The sequence below is a fragment of the Neopsephotus bourkii genome, unplaced genomic scaffold, assembly GCF_033783945.1.
Source record: "Neopsephotus bourkii isolate Nb327-2 ecotype Australia unplaced genomic scaffold, CSIRO-AGI_Nbou_v1 NB_620, whole genome shotgun sequence".
Classification (NCBI taxonomy): domain Eukaryota; kingdom Metazoa; phylum Chordata; class Aves; order Psittaciformes; family Psittacidae; genus Neopsephotus; species Neopsephotus bourkii.
The window spans coordinates 850,936-870,645 of NW_026901120.1; the positions used below are offsets into that span (position 1 = coordinate 850,936).

The 19,710-nt window shown below is 39.4% G+C and overlaps 1 protein-coding gene across 6 annotated transcripts in view; it reads right to left on the reverse strand.

Moving 5' to 3' along the window:
- The window catches only part of LOC133211566 (core histone macro-H2A.1), a 35,146-nt gene extending 17,215 nt beyond the window's left edge, over positions 1 to 17,931 (reverse strand). For 4 of the 6 annotated variants that reach the window (XR_009725234.1, XM_061352020.1, XM_061352017.1 and 1 more), the window contains exons 1-4: positions 17,713 to 17,931; positions 6,509 to 6,615; positions 4,839 to 5,036; positions 2,162 to 2,272 (exon numbers count right to left, since the gene is read on the reverse strand). Coding sequence is in view for 5 of the 6 variants with exons in the window: in XM_061352020.1 (XP_061208004.1) it covers positions 2,162 to 2,272; positions 4,839 to 5,036; positions 6,509 to 6,615; positions 17,713 to 17,884 (588 nt within the window). In the remaining variant the exon portion in view is untranslated. The remainder of the gene's footprint in view (positions 1 to 2,161; positions 2,273 to 4,838; positions 5,037 to 6,508; positions 6,616 to 17,712) is intronic. The other 2 variants (XM_061352021.1, XM_061352019.1) reach the window with 1 other exon arrangement.
- Positions 17,932 to 19,710: the final 1,779 nt, after the last annotated feature.

Consider the following 19,710-nt stretch of genomic DNA (forward strand, 5'->3'; position numbering starts at 1 on the left):
TGAGTTTTTCTAGAGAACTGTTACATTTAATTTGTAGATTTGCCAAATAAATAGCACTTATTTGGGGCTGCCAAGTGTCAGTTCACTAACAACCACCTTAGCAGGCTGCTAAACCTGCACATAGCAGCAGATATCCCCTCCCACCCAGGATCTCCTGACCCATGCAAAACACACCTCACGTTCAGGAGCATTCAACTCTCCCCAGTTCCATGATTGACAGTTTTATCTTTGTCTTTTTTATCACAAGAAAATCAAATTTTTTGGGGGGTAGTTTTGAAAAGGCATGTTTTGAAATTAATTTCTGGGGAATGGTCTAAAAATATTCCTGGGAATAGGCCAGCATGGGGTTTTTTTTGGTTATTTTAATGCTAAATAAAATCTCTTTGATCACTACAGTGTAAAGGGGTTTTTGTATTTTAAGCTTTTCACATTTTCAGTCTTAAAAGAATTTAGGTTGGTCTCAACATGCTATTTTGGGGATAAAAATCAGAACGGAGACACGAATACATTATTTAGCAGCTCAAGCAAGGCAAGAATTTCATTTTTAACTCAGAATACAGAAAATTCTTATATTTGTTAGACATAGCCTATCTTTAGACTTGTATGCTAACCATTCACTGCCTCTGAAGACAGTTTCTGCCAGGGAATCAGAAACGAACTATAATCTGTGCTAGACAAATGTGCTACACTCACCTCCACAGCACCTATGCATGCTCTATCCCTCAGGAAACAATCCATTGCATTTAGAGTGTTTGCTCCTAGTGGAGAGGGATTAATTTTTGTTACAAATAAAACCTGTCCCCCTCTCACTTGCAGGGCTAACTGACAGCAAACCAGTACAGGGATGGACATGTCATACCACTGATTTTTAACAGGGGGCTGCCCTCCAAGTGAAGGAGAAAGCCAAAAAGTCCATTTCCCAGTGCAAGGTACTCACTGGAAAGTTCTACAACAGGCACTGGCTTTGCTCATCATAGCTTAAAGCAGTCCCAGAGCTCATGACTCTTCCATTGAGGCTGACAGCAAAGCCCCACTCATTTGATGGGTCACTTTTGCTGGAACACAACACTAGGCATTACTACAGGATTCCTATGGTAACTAAAAGCTGTTAAAAATCAGGTCCAAGACTCTGACACTACTTGCTTTCTTGAAACACTAATGTGTTTTACAAGTTTGGGGTTCTGATTTAGTCATCAAAGTATGTTCAAAACCAGCCCCTTAGCAGCAGTCAAACAACAACCCCCTACCAAAGCAGTAACCCGGCTCTAGCTGTAAAATTCATTATGGAAAATCAAAACTCTTGCAAAAAATAACAGTTCTCTCATGCATGTTAAACTGAGCAAACAAACTGTGGAAGGGTAAATGGAGAACAACCTCAGCATGAAATAAAAATGAGTCAGAGGAGATGCATTCCACAATGGACAATGGCTCATCGTTTATGACTTACAACACAATGAGCTGATTACTGAATGATAGAAGAAAGATGCAGTTTTACTTCACAAAATTTTCTATCACAAACTAAAGGCAGGTTTCAAGATAAAAGACCAAATTAATTTAATGAATTGTCTCTTTAACTGGATCCTCTCTTTAAGCAGGTATTTCTATTAGACCACCCCATGTCCTAAAGCATAGTCACAGGGAAAAAAGGATTGTTGATTTCTAGCTTTTCATAAAAAGCATCATTCATTGTTACACAGCATTAACTTTTGTAAATAACAAAGCAGAACAAAACACAAAACCACTATTATGAACCAATGTTTAAAAGAGGTTTTGATAAAAACCTGGAAATCATTTCCACCAGCAATGAAGCGGGCTGCCCATTGGAAAAAAAAAACAGTTCATTTTTAGGATTAGCTTTGGCAGAAGGTTAGCTGGATCAATTCTGCTGTTATGAATAAGGTAAGAGATACAAGCACACAGGCTTGCCTTCTCTTTGAGTATTTATGAAGCCATCTGAAGACTTTTTGTATATTTTTAAAGTGTTTTAAAAGTTGTTTCAGAGAATTGCTTTGTCCAAAAATTAACATACATCTCCTCAAGTGCTCAGTGGGGAAATGTCCATTGTACCTAGGTGGTTTGGGGAAAAGGGAGGGGTGCAAAGGGGTATTCCCTAAGCAGCACTGAGAAATAGGTATTCATTTAGAAAAATGCAGGAGCATACCTTCTGGCCAAGAAACAGACTTTTGGTGGACAGGACTGTGAAACCATCTGCAGGAGTTCCCTCTGTTGTGCTGTCGGCACTGGCTGATTTGCTCACTTCTCCCTGCTTCTTCTTCCAAAAATACAGTCCATTAGTTAACTCAAGGCTGAGAAAAACAGTTTAATAACACTACGATATATGACATGCCATAAATGCTCACGGGCAATAAAGTGCCAGTACAAACACCGGCATTTGGATTTTATCCTTTAGTCTAACTGAAGTGACTGATTACAGCTGAAGGAATCGATAGGAAAAGCGACCTCAGTGTCTGTATACCCACATAAGTCTTTTCTTGCCTACCACAGTGCACACCTCAGAAGACAGTTGTCTTAAATAAGAAAACAAACAGCCTGAAACTTTTAACAGCTTCCTAATGGCTTGTGTGGAAAAAGATAACGTATTTGTTCATAGGTATGAATACACATTCATTTTAAGGTAAAACCTGACTTGCCAGAGCGCAAATTCTCTCTCTCTCTGTGAAGAGAGGAGCTCCCAGATGTCACAAAGTTCTGTTTCAGAAATACTGCTTTGTAATCTGGCCGCCCTTAGAGGGAGGGTCAGAAGAACACATCTACTTTCTACCTGCCTAGTAGTAGGAAATGAACTGAATCATTTTCTCTGTCTTGTTTAACACTGTCACTTTCCTTTATCTCCAGTAAAGCTGTAGGTGGAGAGGGTGTTCTCCTCCACCACCATTCCTTTTTTCAACTGTATTCCTGAAGTAAAATAACAGGTTTCAGGAATGAAATGATTTACTGAATAGAAACAAGAATTAGGAACATTTTGAAAGGGATGTTTCATGGAGATAGTGAATTGACTGCTGTGGTTATAAAGTCAGTTTGTGCCAAAAATAATTTCATATTTTCAATTAAAATTACCACTTATGATTTCATATAAATACTTGGTGCCTCAGCAGTACCTATGCTGAAGCTAAAAAGCACACCTGGAATATTAAGCAAGCCACTGTTCTCCTATTGGCCCTTTCCAAAGTATATAAACTAAATCAGTGGCTGAGCAACTAAAATGACCTCGATGCAAAGGTATATTGGTGCTTTAGAAGCTGTAGCCATGCTTTGCTTTACACAAATGTTTTGGAAATTAGATTTTCATGGGCTCTATTTCAATTCCCCAGGCGTTTACTGTTAGCCAAATACCAATATAGTAAGCAGACAATACAGTTTATTGTGTGGAAGAAAAACAGAACCCCACAACAGACTTCCTGCTTTTGTAATCAAGCAAGGGGAAGAAAATTCCAGATTTAGGGAACTTATTAGTGCATGGTTATTAGGAGCACTGCACTTGAAATGTCAGCTAGTCTGTGTTCTAAGAGAGAAAACTACATTCAACAGTTCAAAACAAGAGTGAAACAACCATTTGAGTGATCAAGTAATTAGTAACAGAGACACACGGTTCTGTTTGACCTGGAAGCAACTTTTCACATGCACTGTTCATTTCATGTGAAAATCATGTACTCTTATTCCCATTTTCATAACCTATGGCTTGACAGTAGTTGTTTTGCAAAACAAACAAAAGATCCTTTGTCACACACAGGCATTAGAAAGATTCCCTATTCCTACAAACAAACTAAGAAAAAGGAATGAAGGGCTGTTCTCCTTGGCTTAAAAATGTTATTCTTAGGTTTTTTTGTCATAAGAAAAATCACATTTTGGTCCTCTTGTTCTTGCCCTCACAAATCACATTTTGGTCCTCTTGTTCTTGCCCTCACCTCCATATTTCATTTTGAATGACTTGCATTGATTACTAGGAAATACCCCCCCCCCAAAAAAAAAAAAAAAAACATGGAATAGTCTCAACTCTAACATATTAACAGCAGAGAAGGACATTGTGGGACTTCAGCTCAGCCAAAGACATCCTGTATAGCCAACAATACAGTTTCTTTGATGCAGCTACCTGATGGTAGCAGTATTGCATCCTACTTCAGGGGTATTTCTTGCTCCTTGGGTTTCATTAGATCAGCTATGAGGAACCTTACACTGAACTAGACCAAACCAAAACACATTAAAAAACCCAATAAGCAACAGAAAACCACAAAACTTGAAAACAGGATTCTGACAGGCTAACAGCTGAGGGCATTGTTACAAGTGACTTAGGCTTTGTTTTCATTCATCATTTAAAATTGCAAAATGCTACTTTAGTTTGACTTTACCTGTTCAAAAAGCACCCCAACCCCTGATTCTTTGTTTCTTGGAGGCCCATAGCAATACCTGAACAAAGTCCAAGCCAGTGCACTCTGCCCAGCCCAATGCAGGCACTTGCACAGTCACAGCAGACCTGCCTCTGCAGTCACTTCCTGTGATCTTTTCGGTTATGGGTAAGGCATGACTTACCCTCCCCACACCCTTCTTCTGTTTCTGCCTTCAGCCTGTGCCCACCTAAAGACTGTTTCATACAGTGTATTTACAGCTTGTCTGCACTCTGTCCTGCAGAACTATGCCACTTCTGATGGTTGTCAGGGTTGCAGCTGTGCTAGGGAGAGGGCAGCACTCCCTTCAGGATTTGCTTACACTGTACTGTCATCACTACTATCAATGGAACAGACCATCTACCCTACACATGCTACTCCCTGCAGCTACTACTAGTAAACTTATTTGGGTTTAAAATGAACAGATTACTCTACCTTGGATTTCCTTGCCCCTTTCTTGCCGCCTGTTTTCTTTGATGCAGTTTTTTTCTGTGATGGAGACTTTGCCTTCTTTGCTGGAGGTGGTGTGATGATGGCTTCCAGTTTTCCTTTTGATCCCCGCTTCTTTGCCAGCAGCTCTGGGTGAATATTGGGTAACACTCCACCACTGGCTATGGTGACCCCTTTCAATAGCTAATGAGAAATTATAAGAACAAGTTGTAGGGAACAAATTCCAGCATTTACTCACCAATCAATAGCAAATGGCATTTATTGCAAACACTGTACATTGCCTTGAGATTTAACTGGTTCTCGCCTGTTTCTCAACACACTGTCCTTAAAGAAGGAACATGAAATGTACAAAATGAACCCGAACTATAAAGGGATTATGTATTCTTGCACACATGCTTGTAACTATCAATGCCTCTTGGGCTCACACAAGGTCTGTTTCTGTGAAGCCATGAAATGAAAACTGTTACCCAGCTATGAGAAAACAGGACAGCCCCAGGCACAGACGTGAGTGCAGTTTGTGAGAAAGAGATGGGATCCCAAAGTCCATCATACAGGACTTCAATGGGTACCACTCTGTGGAGAACCCGATGTGCGTCCCAACTGATGAATTTTCTTAAAAGTGCATTTTTTAAACAGACTAATTTTTTTTTCTTTAGAAAAAGAAGCTTCAGCTATAGGGTAACATTCATACAAATCTCTATACCTGGAAATCTTTCTTGAAAAAAAATCTTATGTAGTTGAACAAAAGAGCATCAGAAGTGTACAGCTCATTCCAGCCTTTAAAAGCAGAGGAGAAATAGATCATGTTCTGTATTTAAAACCACTTTAACCCATTTCTTATACATCTAACGGGGACTAATTCACAATACAGGAAGATACAAATAGTGACAAAGTCCCTCAGGTACCCCCCCACCTTCTGATTTGTGTTGACTGCTCTCCAACCACAACTCAGTGAGGCTCCAAGCTTACAAAGGGATGATGAGTGGAAAGTATTATCAGACAAAGCCAGAAGGAGGGTGGTTTGGGGATATTATTCTCCCCATCATGATATAAAGGTTTGGAAAAAGTATCTTTTCAGATGCTTTTTTTACGGCACCTCACACAAAGGTGCTTTAATCTTTGCCAGTGCCTCTGGCTGACACCACAGCACTGTAATAAAAACAAAGTCCAAGTTTTCTGTGGCCAAATTAAAAGCATCTTGAAATCTATAAAGGACGCAGACTTGCAAGAGTTCCAGAGCTCTTAATTCTGTGGTCACAGTGAGGGACTGCAATGGGAACAGGATAGGTCCCACTGAGTCCTAAACTGCGTAACGGGAAAAACAAAAAAACCCAGAAAACCTCATCTGCAAGATTTTCTCTGTCTTTGTAGAGTTTATGACAATGTCCAGCTCTAACATAAGTGGTTGTAATAGTGCAAGCAAATGTCATATTACATCCCCATTGCATTCTGCACATTTTAAGAGTCCTGAAATGTGTAATTAAGCTGAGTTCTGCTGTTAGTTACACAGGCAGTGTGCTAGTGAGGGAAGGAGCTGATTCCTGGTAGGTTACTCAGTAAGCAGAGATCTTGAGTTACAAGTCAGCTATATGGAAAGACAATTTAAAAAGCCCTAAAGGATATCCTGGCCCTCACATGGTGGAGTTCTTTCTCACCTGATTTAATTCTTCATCATTTGCTACAGCCAACAGGATGTGTCTAGGAGTGACTCGACCCTTCTTGTTGTCCCTTGCTGCATTTCCAGCCAATTCCAGAATTTCCGCTGGGAACAAAAAACCAAGCCCCTTTTAATCACACTGTGATCATCAAGAGAAATCAATGTGTTATTTATTAGCACCCATGCAAACAGATATCTTATTTACATCATGTTATTCCTGCCTGCTGTAGAATACCATCACTAGGTATCTACTTCTAAAACTGTAGTTTTCTTTCTGTAGGCTTACTCCCTGAAGGGTGAATGCAATACACACTTCAAGTCCTGTGGTCTAAACTGTATTCACTTTTTTGTCCTTTTAAAGCAGCTCCCCTAAATTATTGACTTTACAATGTTCTTCTCAAGGCTACTGTGTGTTCATCCCCAGGATCCTTCTCCTGTCAGGTGACAGAGTTTCAGATGGACAAATGCTATAGGTTTTTTCGCCTCATTTTAACATTATGGAAGTATACAAGCACACATCCAAGTTAGGACACTAAAAATACAAACTCTGCTGCTGCACTACAATGATTTTGTTTTTTTCCTCTGAGAAGAACTTTCTGTCCAGAAGAAGTAATTGATGAATCATGTTTGTTTGCTGGTAGTAAATTATCCCTTAGAAGAAATCTCCAGTCCTGGCAAAACGCATTTAACAGCTGGGCATATGATGGCTTTTATTAGAATTAGAAAAGATTAACTTGTTCCCCTGCAAGGATCTATGAAGCAAAAGGCTGCAGCATTACCTCCTAACTTATCTGTCTTCTACTCAACAAGCCTTAGGCAAAAAATGCTATTAATTACATAAAAGTAAGGGGAACAGTTCAAGAAGTGACATAACATGTTTATCTAACTGCAATTACGTGCTACTGCTGTCTTCATTATACCCAACCTCTCATCTCCTTCTGTACAGACTGTGCTTCACTATTGCTTTTGGTACATTTCCTCTTCCAAACCAGTGGCATTTGAAGAAAAAGGGAGAAAAAAAAAAACCCCAAACCTTCTTTTTTACATCTATTACAAGCTAATATAATAAAATTTCACATTAGAATAGACTACGATACTGATTTCACATTTAGCAACTGATTACACCATGAAAGCTCTCCCATAAGCTTGCTGTAGAGGTGAACAGAACTGAATTAAGACATTAATCTGGAAATGAAAAAGACTGAAATCAAAGCCCACATGACCACATACGTTTACCATAACACATAGTAAATCTTAAGTAATACTATATAGCACAGACTAAGGCTTCTCACTAGCCCAAGTTTAACATAATTCTCCAATTACTTTTCATCCTAAATCCCATAATAAGCTAGTTATGACAGCTGCTTCTGAAGGTTCTACACTTAAACTTGATCAAGGATTTTGGTAGGCTTTCACTAGTTTTATGTTCTTCAAAGAGCACAGTTAACTTTATTACAGGATGAGACAGAATATTAAGTCCAAGCCCTCCCAAACTCAACATTTCACACTGACTATTGCTCTAATTTCTTTTTAAAGTGGGATTAGCAGGGTAAGGTCAACCTGACCATGCTTTCCACACCTCCAAAGAACTGAATTAAGCTGGCATAATCCTTTTCACATACTCTCAGAAGCCACAGCTTGCACATGCGTGGTTTAGTTTGCATTAAGCACCGCATACAGCCACTTGTGACACAAGACCTGATTCACCTTCCAATGGACAAGCTGGGTACATCCTGTGCATCCCCACTGACCTCAGGAGGATTCTGTATCTCCACCTCTCTACATCAGGAGTTGTTCTGTTTGTACCCCAGACATTATTAACGGCTAAAAAACATGGGATGGATTTGTTGTAAGCAGCAGACTAATTTTTGGTTTGACTCTGCTTCCCTCACCTCCGTTCCTTTACTGCATCAGGCACTGCTAAAACAGTTGGGCCGTGTTATTCCCTGCGACTGATCAGCATAACTATGCAGACAGGTCATTTTGTAACTAAAGAGTCTAAGAAAGTGTTATGCCTGTAAAGCACAGAGGAATGTTTTATTTGTTCCTCATAAAACTGAAATGTCTGCCTTGTACAGTGGAGAACTGTTCTTGTAAGTGCTAAGCCCTCTTCCTTGGACAGGAAACTCATTTTGAAATTACAGTTTTCTAATGGTCCTTTAGGGAAGTTGAGGTACCCCACTTCCCTTTCAGGAACAGAACCCTTTGCACTGGTGGTGAGGACCACAAAAGTGGAGCTTGGGGAGAGGGAGAGAGGAGGAGGAGGGCATGGAGGGTGGAATTTTTCTTCTGGCCTTCTCCTCAGCTCTCCAATAATAAGGTACTGCTTGTGCACACAGAGGGATCCAGCAGAACTCAGCTGTGCACACAAGGCTGGTCCAAGGGGGGCTCTCCACTCTTTAAAAGCAAAGGATGGGGAGGTGTTTGAGCTGAAGCCGACATAGGTAACAATTTCTGATTTGGCACTGACAGAGAGAAACCTCACCTAAACCCAACAGATCTGAGCACTTACAGATGCTAGAAATGGAGACTTTCTGGGTCTGGATGGGGGCTGGACTGCTCGCAGCCAGCTTTATTCTTATGCTCCTTGAATTCTGAGGATTTAAATGGTTTCTCATCCATGTTTTGAACCACTTTTAGAGTAGATTCAAATCTCTCTCTCTCTCTGTAAGGGAGCTGATTCAAATTGCCAGAATAATCACTCTCAATTTAGGTGTGGAGCTGGAAAGACTAGTAGGTGGGAAAAGGTATTTAAAATTGAGATTGGATCTCAATTCTTAGGTCAGACCTATCTTTGGAAGTGCCATTCTACCAGGTGCAAAGGTTGAGTCATTGAGGAGTTCTATTTCATTAAGGGTAATCTTTCCAACAGTGGCGAAATAACAAACACAAAAGTATCAACTCCTGCAACTGAACAGGATCAAGAGAAAAAGCTTTGCTTGTGAGAGTTGAGGCAAAAGCAAGTTTTAAGAGCTTCCATGACATCAGGATTCACTCAGCTTGTATTTACCCAGCCAGGCTCAGCCTGTATTTATTCAGCCAGAAGACCAAAACAAGAACGGTTTACAAAAATGAGGCCTCACAAAAAGGATGGAAGTTGCATAATGTCTATTCCATTCCTTTCATATATTGACTCAAGGCATTTCCCCCCTAGAGAATAATTACAGCAGCACCACTCAGGCAAAAGGCAACTCTGAGACGCACTTTACAGAAGGACTGAACAGCAAAATCCCTAATTTTTTTTAATGAGGAAAATATACAAGTTATTCAATATTTTAAGGTTTTAAAGGTATAATTTTCAAGTACTACATACTGAAATCTTAGGTTAATATGAAGAGATACTCTTTATATTTCCACAAGTGACTTTTCCTGTGCTTTTCAATGATTTGAACCAAGAAAAGCAGGACATGGTAGAGCTTTAACTGCAGGTATGAAACCATCCAGTGAAAAAGCTAGGAAAAGTACATGATTAGGAAAGGAAAAAATTGATTAGGAATTCCATGTCAGCATGGGAGATATTCATGTATGGACAGCTCTTGCGTAGCTTTCGAAATCTAAGATGAACACAGCAATGCAATTTAAAAGACATAGCTATGATTAATCTTTTTCTTTTCAGTCATCATTAAGTGGAAGATTAAAGTGGGAAGAGAAAGGGTTAAAAGTTAAGAAATTTTCTCTTAAAATTTAACTTCGAGGCACTTCGCATATCACTTGAAAAAACCCTTTGTAACATACAGAACTAGGCAGATGGCTATGGGTAGTGAAAGCCGCTCTAAGCCTGGTCTCTGCACTTGAATCAGAACTGCTTTTCTTGTGCTGAGGTTCTTAAAGTTCAGTTAAAGACTTTAAACCAGGTTGTGAATCTTTGTACTTCAGCCTGAGATAAGACCACAGGAAAAGCTATTCTCAAGGCATTTCCTCCTCAAACACAACCAAAAGCCTCCACAGAAACCTCATCCTGAAGCAAGTTTTGAGGGCAAGTTCCTCATTCTTTACTTGCGGAGACTCTGGTCATGTCTTGGACATCCTCCCAAGCTCCCAGTCTCACTATTTGCACTTCCCTGTTTTGCAGTGGTATGACTATGCCTTGAATACCATTGCTTTGGTATTTCACAACGTTTGGTGCAGTTTGGAACAAGAACTGCATACAAGGTTAAAATGAAACAAATTACTATTCGACCAAAACAAAGCAGGCACAGTAGCAACCACAGACCTGGATGGAAACAAAGGCAAATGCATTCTTCCCCCACTCTAGCTCATTTGTCCTCATTTTCAAGCAATATATTACTGGTCATTACTGAAGAAAACTCTCTTAAAGCCTCAATGACAAAGCCTTTAGCTTATCATGCATTCCAGGCTGTAACATTTTATAAATGTAAACACTCAATTGAACCTCGTCTGAGGTCATCCCCAAAATGCTTTTTTTCTGTTTTTGGTTTGCATCTCCAGCTAAAACCCTGCTGTTGCATTGAATCCCTCTGTCCATCTTCTCTTCAGGGAGATGAAATCATAGCTTTGAAACCAAACTCTTAACAACTAACAGGTGATGTGCTGACACAAAGCCAATTCCTGAACACGCAAGTTCCAACAGGAACAAGTCAGGGGTTTCTAAAAAGCATGTGAAGCCTCCCTCTCCTCAGCAACAAATTGAAAACAATGTCCAGAAATGAAAGAAAAATGGATGTTGATATAATTCCACTGAGAAAATACATATTTGCTACAAAGCCAACAACATGACAAGGAGTCTGTTCATTGTACTTTAAATTAATCACCCTTCCATCAGGATTTTATTGACTTCAGAATCATTTTCCATGATTCCGGAAGGTTTTAACCCAATCAACCCCAATCAACCATGACTGTTCAGTTTCCTGCATTCTTCTCTCTGCGTATTCCACCCACTCCCCCTGGAATCTGCAGTTGCAAGAGTGAAAGTAGAATCATTTAACAACATTTTCCCTCTTATGCATTCAAATAAAACAGTTCTCAGCCTTGGTTCAAAGTCATGGAAATCTGATGCAGTGAAAATCAATTCAAGAACTTTTACTGCTTTGAACAAGCCTCGATGAAACCTTAACTCTCAACAGGACAATCATTCTCTTTGGGTACAATAAAAACCCCAAACCAAGTCTTTAGCGTCTGAGCTCTATCAAAACTAGGCCCTGTAGAGGAGAACCTGTAACTGTGCCAAGTTATTGTAAGCTTTGCATTTCTGTGAGGCAGATGACAGACTGCTGTTTACATAAAACTCAAGTTCAGGCCACAAAAGCCACTTCCACTTAGAGCCTTCTGATGTGTCGCACACTTCAGCTCTTTTCTACACTTCAATACCATCCATGTTTTATTTTCTTTGGTAAGAGACCCAACACTATTTAGCTTCCTAATCATTTTAATTTCCTGGTTTACTATTAATGCAAATTCTGATACATATTTATCCCTCTAAACTGTCTATATTGATGTATCAGTATAGAATGATGGGGCTTTTATTATGAGAAAATGCTTTGGCTTTTATTGGTTTTCATCAATCCTGATCTGTGTAGCTTGGTGAATACACTAGGACCCTAATCAAGTAAGCAATTCTGTGTTGGCTTAGCTTTTTTAAGTTGGTTATCGGCTGAAGTTTATGGAACTGCCAGATAAGCCAGGCACATACGTGTTTACAGGGCTGGAGCCAAGGCAGGGCATATTAGTGAGAGAAAACTTCACTTACATTAATTTGAAGCTGATAATTCATGCATTTGTAAGTTCAGAATGTTGGTCATTCAACTGCTAACAGTGCAAAGCTTTGTATCTGAAGAGGCACTCTTTACAAGCACAGCAATGTTAAATCATGACAATCTCACTTCTCATGAAACAAATCTTACCTAGAAGAGGAACGTTACAAAGGAGCTTTGCTATGCTGACATTCTCAAAAAGTCTCTGCTTGTGAGGCTATTGCCATCAACAGCCCTGCTGTATTTTAGGTCTAGTAGTGATCCATATTAAAACCACACAGGATGTTAAGAGGTAGTTTCATGCTTGCTCAAGTAAGGCACAAGTCCTACAAGCCCCCAGTTTATTTTAAACCTCTTTTGGGATGCAGTTTGTAGCACACCACCATAACAGGGACTAGTGCTTCCATTTAAACAGAAGAAATGTATCTTGGTGGTGAATGCATGTTTCAACAGTATCAACAAGATACTGTCAATTAATTATCTTCTTAAATTTCATTACTCCCTAAGGACCATTATTTATGGCAGTCTCAGAGTGCCTGGAACTTGAACCTGCTTTTAACCTAATGCTTTTTTGCTCTGGACCTCTGAGCTCCCCTCTGCTTCCAAGCAGAAGTTCAGCAGTACATTTGCTTTGACAAACAGGGCAAAGCACTGTTTTCCTCTGGGACCCTGGAAAAGTTTTCAGCAGCAAGCAGAACACGAGAGGTGAAAAGCAGTTCAAATTGATCAGTTTGCACATTGGAAAGTGAGCATCTGAAACTTCCTGCATTGAGGAAGGACTTTCATTTTGCAGCCTATCAGCAGCTGGCTTAAAGTTTTCCACATCGAAAATTAATCAAGATGAAAATGCAACAAACTGAACTCCAGCAAATGAACCTCCATTAAGGGATTCTGGTGTCATCACAAAGCCTGGAAACAAACACTCAGGTAAGCACCGGAATGCCTCAGATGCAATTCTACCCGTGGCATTCAAAAGGTGCTTGTTTTACACTTGAACAAAATACAGGATCAATAGTACACAATGGGCAATAAAAATCCAGTTGAGAGAGAAAAATCTAATGGAGAAAACAGACATTTAACATTTTCTCCTACCTTCCTTCACTGTGTACAGGACAAATATAAATCAAAGTCTCATTTCTTCTGTATTCCTGTTCTCCTGCTGTTTTATAAACTTCTCCCTCTCCTCATCTGCTATGACATTTTGGCAATTGAAAATTATTTACAGTGGAGAGAAGATGATGGGGGCCAGGGAGAGCAGAAATCACTTGCAGGCCTGGTTCTTGCTGCCTTTAAATATGCTCTAGAGATTTCTCTTTTTTAAGGGCAAAGGAGTATCTTTTTCAGTCAGCAAGAAAGTTTGGACTAGATTGTAACTTGCACAAACTATACATCTGAAAGAAGCATACCTGATTACACATACGGCTGCACCAGTTCTGACAAATACAAGCCACACAACTTCATCTGAGTGAAGTCTGTGGCCATCCTCTGGATTGACCTAGTATTTTTCTCTTGACATAAACTGGTACTGATTCACTACTATTCAGCACAAATAAGGAGTGGATTGCAGTGTTCTGCAGTACACATTAGGGAAGATAAATAAGGGATGAACCACTGTAAGCAAGTGCCACAATAACAAAAGAAGACAAAAGCAATTACTAACGCCAAACAATCTCAAAGCAGGTGATAATGCTTAAAATGAGTTCGGCAGCAGAAGCAGAAATCAGTTAAATATGCTGATTAATCCCTGCAAGACAGACAGCACTGCATGAAGTACTACTGCAAAGAAATAAGAACCATGCATTATAGATTGTCAGCATCCACACTGCTCCTCCAGACTAAAGAAAGGAAGCACAAACACTTGCTTCAATATTGGTAAAATTCAAAGGTACCTTCTGCACATTCACCCATGAACAGACATTTGCATCCTGTTTACAGTGGACATTGCACTTTATTTCCTTAGATGAAAAGCAGGGAAGAATAAGCAGGTGGTATGCTTAAGAAACCAAACTGCATACACTGAGTATGCTGATGAGAAAATTACACTGTAATATTACTTGTAAGGAAGAAGAACCTTTAGTGAATAAATAATAGGAGGAGAATCTTGCTGTGCAATCTCTTTATGTCAAGTATACTTAAATGGAAGATAAAGAAAACCACTTTATTAGCTGAAGGCCAGAGGACAAATTGTACATCTAATAACATAGTATTTTATTATGATTACTTTTGAAGTTACTATAACAGACAACACAGGGAAGATGCACTGCAGCCAGCCCCTGTAGATGATGCTGTCAGAAGCTAAGCAACTGAAATTCAGCACAGAAAAGACACACAGTTTTTAGTTCACAGCAACTGAAGCAACCAGACTAATTCCTATGTGCTAAAACAGTGTGTGCTTCTGCTAGTGAAGCTGTACTGTGTATCAACAGGCTAATACAAAAGTAAGAACAGCATAAATGTAGTTTGAAAAAGCATTTAATTGGGCATAGACTGAAGAAGAGCTTAAATTACAAATGGGCCCATGCACTACAGGGAAGTAGAGACCACATATTTTTACTTCTAATGAGTAGCTGTATATACATGGTAACAGTAAGTTACCTTCAAAGTACCAAGTGGATAAAGTCACAACTACAGATGGATCCCAAACAGAACTCCAAGTCTGAACAGCTGGAAGCATTATAGAAGCTCAAATCTCAAACTGAACTAAACCAAAACCTCAGATCTGAGCACATTATGGGCTAATTTCAGATTTACAGTTAAGTTTGCTTTAGCAAAGGCAGCAAAATTTAGCACTTCATTTCATCTTCTAAAGGATTAAAATCAGTGCCATATTCTGCACACACATGAGACTATTTTCAAACCTTAGTAGGTTCCTTTCTATTAGGTCACATCCCTGCCATTTCCCTCATGGTCTTTTCTGAAGTTCTTCTTTCCTACAACTGTTTTTGATATTTTATGTTTCTTCTCTCCTTCCTGAATGCACAGGATTGGGTTTTTGATGTAGCCAATTTATTAGCATGCCACTTCACATGGTCTCCTTCCTATTATGTCACGTTCTTGCTTTTACTTTGAAATGGTTGAAATGCTTTGATTTAGTCTCAGATCATGTGCTGGCATGATCACCTTTAAAAGCTCTCCTGGAGAGAAGTCAGGATTTGTGAAGTAATAACTAACAAGAGGTAAAAAGAACACAAACCAAAAAGCTCCAACCATCCCATTTCAAGGGAGGATTTCTGAATTATACTGGAAAAAATAAATGACCCAAAGTTCAGAAAACATACTGAGCACTAAAGGCGAAAAAATTACACTACATAGAGTGTGAAAAACTTACAGAAAGAGAAAGGGGAAAAAAACCCTAAAACCACCAGACTGAAACACTCATAAACCATAGAGCTAATGCTAACTCAGGAAAGAAAAGAGTATCTGTGCTTTTGAGATGCATTTATGTACAAGATTGAAAGAAAACCCTGAGATACAAAATACTAAGCCTGCCTACCTACCTTGCCTTCAGAGGAGGAAAAAAAAACCCCAACCAACAAAACCAGCTTAAATGTATTTAAAGGAAGAAAACAAAACCAGACAAACAAAAGGTACCTTTCCCCTGAGCTCTCCTTTTCTCTTTTTCTTAAGGAAGCTATGTATGCAAGTGGTTTCAGCTTTGCTGTTATTAACCTCCCCAGACAGCTTCCCAAGATGCCCAGCAGTTAAAGAAACAACTTCATTTGCCAGCTTATTCTCAGCTGGCCAAGCCACCAGTAACTTAGCAAACACTTTAAATCAAAGAGTTAAGCAATACCATGTGCTGCTCATTAGCAGTGGCTGAAGCTCACCTGTATTGTTCTACTTCTTTAAAAGGGCAGCATTCAAAGCACCCTTCACCCTAAGAAGCATTTTATTTGAGTTGTTATTGCTGTAAGCAGGAACCAAGCTGAAGGAAATGTTAACTTTTTTAAGGCCATCTAGGAAGTTTAAAAGCATTCTTTGAAAGAAAAGGCCCAAATAAAGAAAACTGTGAACACAGACAAGTGAAGCAAACAAGAAAGGCTAAGAAAATTCAGTAATGTAATATAAACACCTTACAGAAAATAGCTTCTCTATTATTCTCTAATATTACCAATCTTCATCTTTAAGGGAAGAAGAAACTTTACAGCAAAAAACAAATAAAAAATAGACTACTTCTGTTCTTCAATGTCAATATCCATTATAAGATTTAACTAAAATTGTCTTAAGAGTCAGGTCGCTTCAGTTTAAAATGCTCCTCCCAGCAAAGTTAAACCACATCTTGCTACTATGTGCTTAAGTCAAAGGAAGAATAAACTGTATTGCTTCCTCAGGGACTACTCTCCCTTGAAACACTTGAAACTGCTGCAACCAAAACACTTACATAAGCAGATGCACTGGAAAAAGAAACACTGCTATGAGAAATTAGATTCAATTCAAACATTTCCTTCATCATGCTAACAGCATCTCTATCCAAACAGTAATCCGATTACCACTTGTGCTTTTTGCTAGATCTCCAGCCTACAGATATACACTTACAAGTCAATCTGGCCATGTGAATGTGACAGAACTGGTGATTTACTCTTAACCATATTTCGAAATTTATTTTATTTTAAACAAGCCAATACTGTAAAAAGCCCATACGTTGATGCTACTGCAGTTTGGGTTAATTTTCCATTAAAAGACTACCTTTGTATTGTTGTTTGTGGGGTAAATCCAACATTTTAAGTTTTGTTTGAGAGGAGAACTGTTATGTAAAGATCTTTACTTTCATGTCCAGCTGTGTACGCCTTTGGCAAAGCATTTTCTTCCTCTGAAACTCCTTTCTAAAGGGAGGAAAAATAGCAGTTCCATTCTGCCCCAGGAAGGTGCTGTGAGGAGAAGATAATGATTTAAGGTGTTCTCATTCTCATATGATGAGAGGAACATAAAAAGGACTACACATGCAAGCAAATAAGCTGTGTTGATGCCGGACAGAACAACCCTGTGCATTTATACACAGACTCAACCAAACAAACTGGAAGCAGCATATGTAGTCTCAAAAATAATCTGTACATTCAACAGAAATGTTTAAACAACACTGTAAACAACCTCAGCCCTGTGTAAACACTGAGAAACTCTCTGTGTAAAAGGAATGTATATGCTTAACAGACAACTGTAACCCAAGCAAAGCCACCAGGAACAAAGTTGAAGCAGGAAGCACTGCAATGCTGCAAGCCCAGCCCTTATTCACTGACATTAATGACTCCCTCTGCCTACCTATGTGAAAGAAGAGAGTTTACACGTCAAAGCAGATGCAGTGCTGGAATGCACAAAAGCCCTCCAAGCTGAGGCAAGGGTAGGGGATACCCTGATTTTGGCTTAGATGTGTGATCACCAAGCATGCACTTCAGCTACAACTTCTTAGTCATCTATAAATCAGAGGCTCTTTCTCATTTTTCCTGTGCAAAATTTACTTTGTATTACTACTTTCATAATGTTCAGCAAAACCTACCAGTCAGATATTCCAGTACAGCAGCCATATACACTGGAGCACCAACACCAATTCTGTACTTGGGATGGCCTTTCTTAATGTAACGTAGCATTCTTCCAACAGGGAATATGACCCCAGCCTTTGCGGAACGGGAAGTCTTGGTTGACTTCTTCTTTCCACCCCTGCTGGACATTTTGTCTGTGTTGGCTCTGGAACAGCACTCTACATATTAGGAAGGAAACAAAAAGAAATAAAAGGTTATCGATAAGGACTGATGTTGTAATAACATATATTGAACTTCTAGACAGAGCAGTGTTTTGGGGTAGGCAATGCATTGGGGTGCTTAAAACATACAGACAAGTTGCCTTTTTAGAGTATATACAAGAACCTAAAATAAACATCCTGTGGAAAGTTATTGGCCATTGCAATCTCAGCATAATTCTGTACGATAAATATATAGGCTAGAGAAATTATTTCTTATAAATTTGCTTTGGAATTACTTTTCTGAAATTCCTAACAGATAGAAGCCAGTACCATTAATGCAGCAGTGTGATAACTACCTAATGTAAAGTAGAGCTGCCACAGTAAAGTGGAAGATGCTTTCTGCAAGGACACAACCCTTTGCTCTCTGGGAAGAACTCCTGCCTGGGTATTTGAGCAGCTGTGGTAGGACTGTTATGCTCATGAATAACTATGTTCCTAACTAGGAAAAACTGTACCCACTGATGCTTTCACAAAATGGATTCACCTTCCTCAAAAAAATAGATTTTTTTTCAAGCACGTATGAATTCATAGAACAAAGCCTATGCACAGCAAAACACATTTCCTATACACTAAATGTGCTATTTTTAGAAAGATCTGAAATTAATCCCTTTAGATTTGAGCCAACTACCTCCACATCAATGACCATACTGCTTCAACATGCCCTCTAGGAAGCTGATGAACTTCCATCTGCCACCTTTCCTTAACATAACGGTGGTCTAAGCACCCAGCAGATCTGACAACTGTATCTCAGTTCATCTCAGTGGAGATGTCCTACTGCTGATACAGCTGTCAAGCATATTCTTTTTCTCTCCTTCATTTCTGCTCAGCCTGTAAATAGAAGCTGACAAATCCGAAGATGTGGAGGGTTTACAAGCTCTCAAAGTATCTTTAAAGGTTTAGGCAATGGGCTAGGGTTTGAAATTAACTCAGAGGAAGGGAGACAGTCCCCACCTTTCCCTCCCTTGAGGCTGAACTCAGAAAACCAGAGGCATACATCAGTAATGCACATACCTCTGTGCATCCTTGTTCATTCCTTGGTGCACAAATCCTGCCTAATACAAATGCAAATTTGCAGGTGTGTTTGTACACTCCACAATGGAGCCCCTGCAAGCCTGCTTTCCCTTTCTGTTTTGCTATTTTATTCTGCATTCTGTCCTTATGAACCTAACTGTATTTGCTATACCTCTGAATCCACAATGGGGCAAGCTCAGAATTAGGCAGAACAGGTTCACCAACCCCACTTCTCAGTTTTGCAACTTCTGTTCTGTGCTGACATGTCCTCCAGTCTTTTACATCTCAGTGAGTCACTAACATTCAGGCTACAACGAAGGTCACTACAACGAAGACCACTCAGGATAACTAAAGAAATGTATCAAACATCACTTTTGCTTTCTGCTTCCATGCTCCACTTATGAAAGAGTCTGTACTTGCATAGCACAGTAAATAAAATAAATGCAACGGGTTTACTGCTCGTTAGAGGTAAAGAAAACAATCCCATCTTAGTAGCTCAGATGAAAGTCATGCTACATTTATGAAATATGTCAGAAAACAGACAGGAAACTGCAGAAGGGGGAAGTCATCAAAAGAGCTCCTTCTCCTTTGCTCTGCTGTGAGCTCAGCTTTGTAATAACTATTATTCTATGATGAAGAGGACAAAAGCCTATTTTCTTGCCTTGAGAAACTAACTGGAAAGCACAACTGGCTTCAAAACCCCTTCCATTTAATTGCGTGTTCTCCTTTAGTTAGTTCTTTGTT